Source organism: Malus domestica, chromosome 08 (genome assembly GCF_042453785.1).
Source record: "Malus domestica chromosome 08, GDT2T_hap1".
Taxonomy (NCBI): domain Eukaryota; kingdom Viridiplantae; phylum Streptophyta; class Magnoliopsida; order Rosales; family Rosaceae; genus Malus; species Malus domestica.
Window position 1 is genome coordinate 12,572,799 of NC_091668.1, and position 9,906 is coordinate 12,582,704.

General features: G+C 33.6%; 1 protein-coding gene across 1 annotated transcript; it reads left to right on the forward strand.

The window, feature by feature from the left end:
- The first annotated feature begins 1,956 nt into the window (after positions 1-1,956).
- Positions 1,957-4,655, forward strand: LOC103449964 (gibberellin 3-beta-dioxygenase 1-like). Its single transcript, XM_008389286.4, has 2 exons — positions 1,957-2,713; positions 3,953-4,655. The coding sequence occupies exons 1-2, from the start codon at positions 2,244-2,246 to the stop codon at positions 4,518-4,520; spliced, it is 1,038 nt and encodes a 345-aa protein (XP_008387508.3). The 5' UTR covers positions 1,957-2,243; the 3' UTR covers positions 4,521-4,655.
- The last annotated feature ends 5,251 nt before the right edge of the window (positions 4,656-9,906 follow it).

A 9,906-nucleotide genomic window follows, 5' to 3' on the forward strand; every position in this document is an offset into this window, starting at 1 on the left:
TCTCAAATTTTGATTCAAGTCCCTAGCATTAATGTGATAATGAATTTACATGTTTATTATATAATTTTTTTAATATAAAAATTAGTAATTAATTTAGAACTTAATACTCACACCTCTATTAAACTTCTAATTAATTTTCAATTCAAACATTTCCAAAATAATAAAAAATTAAATTAAATTAAGTTTGTACCTATTAGTTTTTTTTTATATATAAAAAGATTCTCAATTTTTTAATCTTAAATGTACCCATTCATATAATTTTTCAATTTTTTTAATCTTAAATGTACCCATTCTCAAATATATCAATTTGTTATATGTAAAATGTACCCTTTTTTAATATAAAATCCATTCAAATTTTTTAATCCATGTTTAAACTTATATGGGTACATTCTTTTTCGTTGATTTGAGAATGTATCCATGTTTTGGTACAATAACTTTTTTTTGTTAATTTTGGTTAATGTACCCATACATATATGTATATATACACACACACAATATAATAGAGAGAATAATTTATATTTTATTATTTTTAATCCCATAATTATGGGTTTTATTTAAAATCTCATTAATATAAACAATTACAAATTTCAATTTTTAATTTTTAATTAAAAAAATATAGTAACTTACATTATTACATTAATATCAGGGACCTCAATCAAAAACTAAAAACTAACAAGGTTTCAATTAAAGGATATTGATAGTTAGGGACCGCATCCAAAGTGTCCCAAAAATAAAACACAAAAAAGGTTGAGCTTAGGATCAAAGATTAAAAAAATGATTAAAATGATAAAAAAAAATTAATTTTGATTGCTAAACTGATCAGAACCCTTATAAATCATCATATCACCCTTATGGATCCCTCATTTTATTGAGATTAATTAGTTTAGTACTTGAAAGTTGTAGAATCATTAGAGCAGTTGCATAAAAATGTATGTTTTTTTTTATTTAACTTATTCGAATTTTGAAATGCAAATAATTCCATTTCTTTAACTTTTGGGGCTAGGTATATAGTATAGTAGTTATCTCTACCGAATGAATTGTTTTAGAACAATGGACTAAAATGATAAGAAACTGAGTTTTGATTGCCAAATTGATCCGACTTTTTTTTCTTTTCTCTTTTTTTAATTTTTTTTTAATTTTTTAAGATTTGTTAGTTCAACAATCAATTTCTAATTTTTTTTATGGATACCCCATCATGGAAAGCATGTATAGTGTGGAATCCCATCTCTCCTTACTCATTTGTATTTTTCCTACTTGTGACAAGGCATGATATCATTTGTTCACAAAAGCAAAAAAGGGCGTCCTCCTTATCATGGGACAATGGAACTGTTCTTTTTTATAATCTTTGGAGATGTTACACATTGTTGAATTGTTGTTCCTTCTTTTGTCCCATTCAACTATAAATATATCCCATAACACCTCCAAAACCACAGCGGACATACTTTGTGAACAACAGCCGCCCTTACCCTACTGTACATCATTTGGACTTACTCCCCTCGAAATCCAAATTTTGATTCTAGTATTATTAGTTTACGTCATTGAACCGTTAATACGACAAAAACTTGTGGCAAGTGAGTAGAGTGATTAGAGTGATTAGAGTGATGTTAAGCTGACTGCATATTTGTATTACATTGACGAATTATATGATATGGTATTCAATGAGATAAACATGTTAATTAATATGAAAGTTTATATCAAGAGAATTGTTATTGACATTTTAAAAATCTCACTTTACATTCCAAACTTTTTATAATTAGAAAGAAAAATATATTTGTAAGGACAAAAAAATAAAATTTTTGAAGTGCTAATAACAATTTCTTATATCAGTTGCCATGTAAGATATACATATACATTGAACATGCATCGAATGTGATCCAGACAAATTATATCTATATCAGACGACTAAAAGCTTTTTAAGTAAAAACCTAAGCAATCATCTATATGTAGAATGTCATTTATCCCTATTGGATATCCCATCCATGTGGGGTTTTCAGATTTCATAATAATTAACATTCATGTACATGATACATGCATATGTTTATATCTATAGAAGGTAATCTATATATAAGATTATCTTCCATAAAAGATCAGATACCCTTCCATGTTAAGTTCTTAGTCATACATATTTCTCTCTTATCTTCATGTATATATAAATCTCTGTGTATAAATCCAATCAACAAATGCCAACAAATTGATCTCACTAAACCTTGATTGTTTTCATCTTGTTTCTCCTAATATTTCCAATGGGTGCTATATCAGATCCCTATGGAGCTCATCTCCATCATATCATCCCCATCGACTTTAACTCAATCCAGACATTGCCTGAATCGCATGTATGGCATGATCACTCCGATGAGTCTTCATCTGGGGTACCCTCCGCCGACCCGTTATCTGTACCCGTCATCGACCTCATGGACCCGGAGGCTCCAAGTCTCATGATCCAGGCATGTGAGGAATGGGGTATTTTTCAGGTGATAGGTCATGGCCTTACAAAACTCATGGACGATGTGGAGTCTGAAGCTGAAAAATTGTTTGGTCTTCCTGTTGACCAAAAACTGAAAGCCCTACGATCTCCAGGTGGGGCTACTGGGTATGGTCGTCCTCATATATCGCCATTTTTTGACAAACATATGTGGCAGGAAGGGTTTACTATCATGGGGTCTCCAGTCGATCATGCTAAGCAACTTTGGCCCCAAGACTATCAAGGCTTTTGGTAAGTCCTCCATGCACTTCCATGCACGTACGCAAAATGACAAAATTTAATTATACCCTCATTATAAAGTATGCATATCATGCTTTCTGTTTGGGATATGTTTGTAGCAACTTTGAGTAAAATTTTGTTTTCAGGAGGGGTATGTAGGTTTCTATCCAGAAACAAAACATATCTACTTAATGGGTTCAATAATTTACATAAGAATAGACAGTCACTTACTCTTCTACGTTGCTCTTATCAATGTTTTAAAAGACTCGCCTTGGGGCGTGCCTAGGCGGCCTTGGAGGCGGAGCTGCATCATTTTCGCCTCTGTTTTAAGGGAGTTGGCGAAATACATGCCTAGGCTTCTTGGGGCGCGCCTAGGTGCCTGAGGCATCGATTGGGCGTCCCTTTTTCTTTTTTAAGTTTCAAGAATTTGGAAATTTTTGAGAGTTGCAGAGCTGTTTTAAGTTGTAGGCCATGAACACCAACGAAGGAGATGAAGAAGATGAAGAAGACGGCTAGGTTTTTTAGGCTGAGTTGGTGTTTTTAATTTTTTTAATGCTTAAACTGACCCCACTTTGCCACATTTATTACCCCATTATCTTCACTTTTTTTAAAACTAATCCCACTTTAAAAACATTTATTACCCCACTCTCTCTTTTCTCTTCACTTTTTATTTCTAATATTTATTTTCTCATATACTAGATATATATTAGATGAGCATTGTTTTGTTTTTGCTTTTATTATTTTCTTGAATATTCTCATGATTGGATGTAGAAAAGAAAACATCTTTTTATGTGGATTATTATTTTCTTAATGTTATATTATTTTTTTTTAAAGTTCGTTATAGTTTTTCTTTATTTTTAAGACTACCTATCCCACCCAAATATTATCCAAAACTCTCATATAATAGGCACTTACTTAAGTAGATGTTTGAAATTGATTAATTTGATTGCTTGATTAAACTTGGTTATGTGAGTTAAAGTTGTTTGTGACTATTATATTTTTATATGTATAAAATATGTATTAAAAAATTAGGTTTCAGCTTCAAGCCTTAAGGCTTTTGCCTAGGCGGGCCTAATCCATCAAACACCTCGCTCATGCCTTCGATTTTTAAAACATTGGCTCTTATAAAGGAAAACATAAAAAATAAAAAAATAATAAAAAATGAAAGATATGTTACGTATTATATACCGTATAAGTGTTACATTTAATCAAACTTCAAGTTACATTTAGTTTTCTAATTTATTTTTGCAGTGACACAATGGACGATTATCAGAACCAAATGAAGGCATTAGCACAGAAACTAATCCACATTTTCTTCAAATCTTTGGACATTAATTTTGAAGAATTTGATTGGCTTAATGACAGTGGGTCAAGCAATCCGAGCACTGCTTTGCAACTAAACTCCTACCCGCCCTGCCCTGATCCTACTCGAGCCCTGGGCATGGCAACACACACAGACACATCCCTGGTCACCATTGTCCAACAATCCAAAACCAGCGGCCTCCAAGTCTTCAAAGACGGAGCCGGGTGGGTTCTGGTGCAACCCATACCCGGTGCCCTAACTGTTAACCTTGGTGACTATCTCCACATTCTCTCTAATGGGGTGTTTACAAGTGTCCGTCATCGTGTTGTGGTGAACCAGCAGATCCAGCGATTTTCCATGGCCTACTTTTATTCTCCCCCAAGGGATTTTACAGTCTCCCCGGTTCTCTCTAGGGTTCTGGAAAAAGTGCCTAAGTACCGTTCACTCACAGTGAAGGAATATGTCGATATCAAGGGGAAGCATCTTGAAAAGGCATTTTCTTTGATTCAAAATTAGTGCAGCTGATTAATCTTTATTATTTTAGAACAAATTTGGGGGAGATTATTAATTTATTGTTAGTTTTTTCCTCTTCTCTCTAGCATACACAGATTGCTTACTTTTTGTATTTCTTTTAGGAATCCAATTGGTCAGAGCCGGATTATATTACAATGCATTATATGGCTGTATTGCAATGTTTGTTTTATTACTAGTCTAATAACGTAAATACTATTATGTCATTTTCAACCGAAAAACAAATGACAACCGAGGACAGAAAAAATCAAACACATAATTTTGGGTGCAGAATATTCAAAATCCTTTGAGCTAATGGATAATCATTCTCATATAATGTTAATCACATGTCAATTTAGCTACATGATGAGAATGCTAAACAAACATGTCAAAAAAAGATATCGTGCGTACATGTTCTTTTTTTTTAACTTCAGGAAGATTTATACCTATGATTGGACCGCATGAAAGTATAGATGAATTGAGGGCGACATCCTTACGAACTCTATTGGAAAAGACAAAATCTAGCCATGTTCTCATGCAAAGGTATAATACCAAATTTGACTTATTGTCTAACTTTTCGATCGAAATTTCAATTAAAAAGCCTAGTGTAATTGGTTAACTATATTTTATTAATTTAGTGACAACTAAGATAAACGGTTATTCAAATGTTACATATTAATACGTTAAATTTATAAAAGAAATTGTTCAAGTAAAGGACAAGTTGTCTTCATGCGGAGACATGGAGACATGCAAATTTGCAGAGGGAACCACGTCATATATAGGTAAACTTAAAGACTCGTTTGAAAGTGTATTTGAAATGACTAAAAGTATTTTTAGAAAAATGTCTGAGTTTCAAAAGCACTTGTAAAAAGCAATTCAAGTGTTTTTCTATGCTTACGGGCTTTTTTTTACTAAAGTTTGGTTTCAAAAACTTTTGTACCAAAATCACTTTCAGCTATTTTAAAAATAACTTCAAACTAGCCATTTTAAAAGTATAAGATCCTATGTATTTTGTTGTATTATGTTGTATTTTATTTCTCTGATGTTCTGAAATTATGAAAATACGCCTAAAATGGCTAAATGGAAATTATAAAAGCTTAGAGCTCGTTTGACTGTGTTTTTAAAATGGCTAAAAGCGATTTTAGAGAAAATGTTTTTTGGTTTCAAAAGCACTTAAAGTGCTTTCTGCAATAAGCATCAGTTATGTGCTTCTTTCAGGAAGCACTTTAAGTGCTTTTCTAGAATTTACTTGCATTTTTACTAAGGATTGGTTCCAAATACATTTTTACCAAAAGCATTTTCTGTCATTTTAAAGGTACATCCAAACAAGCACTTAATCGCATTAAGCTGGCCAAGATTATCACCACCAAAAGACTCACCGTCACTCATAGACTATAAGTCGAGCCTTCCGGGCTTGAATCTACCTCGAAGTGAGGAGATTTGAAACCTTGATTTTCAAGCCTAGACTTTCCGGCCGAATTCGGCTACTTTAGTGAAATTCGGTTTAGTTTTGGACGCTAACCGGTTTCTGAAATTTTTTTGGCCATAAACCTAGATTCTGGTGTAGTTCCGGCACATAGACAGCGGCGAGAAGAGGCTTCGATGATCGGCATGAGGTAGGAGATGACTGGATATTTCATAATAACGATGGAATATTATCTAACGGTGTCAACACATTACGTTAACTGAAGATATATTCCTTCCTTGAATATTCTTTCAATAAGGAAGATTTTGAACAACGGCGACTAAAAATTCCACCGACGGCGCTTAACGACTACCGACTAGTACGTGAACCTAGTTTTAAGTACTTCAATCCCCGTGTTGAGCAAACAAACGGAATTTCAAGACTTTTTCTTAGTATCTACGAGCTTTAAGTAGTATAGTGGTTTCACATATAGAAGAGACTTATCCCAAGGAGTTTAGAGGCCAAGCAAGGCAAGTGGGGTACGACCCGATGACGTATCAATGAGTGAGCTTTGTTTTCAAACATATATTATGTTTGTATCATACTTGACCAATCCCGAAATTACTGAGCACCAGTCAACGTTATACCGTCAAGAACCCAGAAGAGTTTCTCTCCAACCAAGAGGCCAATCACAGCGCGACACGTGTCGACATCAGAAGCCAATCATAGCGCGACACGTGTCAACATCAGAAGCCAATCACAACACAACACGTGTCAATGTCAGAATGAAACTAGAAACTCTTTTCTATAAATAGAGATCATTCTCTCATAATATTTTCTAATGTCATTTGTACCAAATCATTCACTAGCACTCATTAAAGGAGAGCTTGAACCTATGTACTTGTGTAAACCCTTCACAATTAATGAGAACTCCTCTACTCTGTGGACGTAGCCAATCTGGGTGAACCACGTACATCTTGTGTTTGCTTCCTTGTCCCTATCCATTTACATACTTATCTGCACTAGTGACCGGAGCAATCTAGCGAAGGTCACAAACTTAACACTTTTTGTTGTACCAAAGTCTTCACTGATTTTGTGCATCAACATATTATATAATTAAATTTCCATAATGACTTTTTTATGTAGTTTTTACACCATGCCATGCTTTTACTTATAAATACAAGTGCTAGTGATGATGTTGAGGTTTATGAAATAATGATGGCATGGTCATACCTATTTTATATGCTCATCATTCATGCTTACACCAAAGTTTATAGTTCTTGTCCGGGTCAGGACTAACTTCACCTGTATGTTCACATTGCACTATTACGCTCCCATTGTGTCCTTCATAAGTGCCCGCTCGTACTAGTTGCTTTTGCATCTAGAACTTGTATGGGACACGCTTAGCGCTAATTTCACGTGTATGTAGTACTTCAGCGTAGATTATTACACCCAACCTACTTTCTACATGGACTTGTGTGTCTGCATTTTTTATGAGCATATGTGTTATACCTATTGAGTTATTTTTTATTTACCTGTATCGTTATCACAATTGCTTTTATACATTCACTTTGATTTTCATACTTATTTGCAGTATCATTTTGGAAACTATACAAAGTTTACAGTAAGACTATATTATGAAAAGTAAAGGGTTTAATAAATCCTTGTTTTTGCTCACTCACTTTCTGTTTTGCATCCTTCTATGACTTAGTAGTAGGATTATGTGGCGAGCGAGGGATCATTGGCGGGTTTTGACATTCACTTTTGATAATGTAAAAATTATATTTCTCAGATAAGAATTTATTTCTAGTATTCATTATTTGATCAACTTCCTTTCTTATTCCTAGAGTCATTATTTCATTTCTCAAATAAGAATTTATTTGATCAAAGAAATAAAAAACCAGAGTTCTATCCACAGTCCACCACCTCCGCCACCACAACAGCCCTAGGACAAAAGGGAACGCCGGTGAATGCACCAGCTCTTGAGTTGCCGCCGACCATCTTTGTCGAAGTAAGAGTGGGATAAAGAGAGGGAAGAGGAGAAAGATTAGTAAGATAGAGTCGCCGATAAAATCCACGACCGGCGATGGAGGTGGATGGTTGCTCTATGATGGGAGCTCGGTGTCAATGGCATGGATGGGGGGTGGGGGGCAGGGATGCTTTTTCCGATTTCTATTAGCAGTAGGTTGGGGGTAAATTAGGAAGTTTAATTAAAAAAAGGCTTGTCATATTAACATCCCACATACTTAATACACCTCACATTTTCTTTTTTAATTAAAATGTATCTTAATACACCCCACATCATTTCCTATAGTACCCTCACACCCCAACTCTCAACATACACCTTAAATTTCCTACCTAAGATGTAAAGAGTATAGGGATACTCTTTACATCTTAGGTGCAAATACATAAAGTCAACCAAATATCTTATTTGTTTCTTCGAATAGGTGGTTTCTAAGTTGTTTTTCCTCCTTGTCAAATAATAAAGATAAAGATTTGAGAATCAGCATTAATGGAAAGAAAAAAAAAATTGAGAATCCATCAGTTTGTGGCAAAAAGGGATTTAGAAATGCATAGCATAATGGTTCTGCATTAACTTGATGAATACTATTTTTGGATTGCTTCAAACTTTTCCAGAAGGTAGCCTACTCTTTGATAATGAAAAAACCATAAAATTCAGCAAAAAGTTACAAAAAACTACTATGATATTCAGCATGAGCTTGCCTAAACCTTTAAAATTTGCTACTTCCCTCCATTGCTTCACAAAATTCTAACCACATCAGAAGAAATAAAACATTAATATTAGTTTCGTCCCGTCTCATTAGAACTTAATTACCGTAAAAACCACTAATAATATAAAGCAATATAAAAGATTGTTGTTGTATGAAACATTATGCGGTGCTTAAAAGGTTTGAAAGAAAGTAAGCCCAAACTAACCTTAAAAATCTGCAAATTGACAATTGTGTGCTATTTATATAAGTCTAATAAGAACAATGTTTTTGGTATGATTCTTGTCACAAAGCTACGGGTTTTCGGCGAATAAGCTATAGCATGTCTCATTGCCAAACTTGAGACAGCAATTTAACACGGTAAAGTGTTACATGTAATGGGCGGAAAGTGAGAGTTGTTTTGAGAGTTGAAGAAGATAAATAATCTTAGAATATACATGCTACAAGTGATTTGATGAGGTTTATGTAGAGTTTATTTATTTAATTTTAAAACCTTATAAGGTCGAAATTGTCATTCCATATTAAGGTATACAACTCATTTAATATTAAATTTTAAAGACGAATGTATTCAACATAATGTAGAGACCACCATAAAAAGAACATATTTCAAGCCTTCATTTGTGGGGAACACCAGCTCACCTAGTGTTCCCGGAACCTAGAAAAATTTCTCCCATCCTACCTAGGATGCAAATATTCTTACTTTTATTGCATTTTTATCTATGCTTTTGACACTACATGCATTTGTAAGAAGGATTCTTCCCGTACTGCATCCCATATTGCATACTCTCACTTCTAGATTAAATTAGTTCTAGACTTTGGTTTTAATTTATTTGTATTTTTACATATCATTTGCATATTATGGATTTGTCATTTTTCAGGTGTCTGCCATCATGCCTTGATTTTGATGCCCACTTGGATATCTAGGTCGAGATGTGTCAGTACCCATTTTTGGGTTTGAAGAATTTAGCAAATGTTTTAGGAAAATATTATTGGCATTCCAAAAATCTCATTCTATACTCTTCATAAGTGTATTTTTCTTTCCAAATATAGAAAGTTTGGAGTGTAGAATGAGATTTTTTGAGTGCCAATAACAATTCCCATGTTTTATGGTACAATTATTTTTTGGTTAATTTTGATGTATCCATGTTTATATATATATATATGTGTGTGTGTGTGTGTGTGTGTGCACGCGCGCGCGCATACTTTTTATGACAAAACATAATTTTTTATTTTGAATTTTCTTTTAGGCCACAAAAAT

Excerpts from the sequence above, each read along its gene's own strand:
- LOC103449964 (XM_008389286.4), top strand. The coding sequence starts at position 2,244 with ATGGGTGCTATATCAGATCCCTATGGAGCTCATCTCCATCATATCATC. Across the intron at positions 2,714-3,952 it reads CAAGACTATCAAGGCTTTTG|TGACACAATGGACGATTATC; the intron begins GTAAGTCCTCCA and ends TTATTTTTGCAG.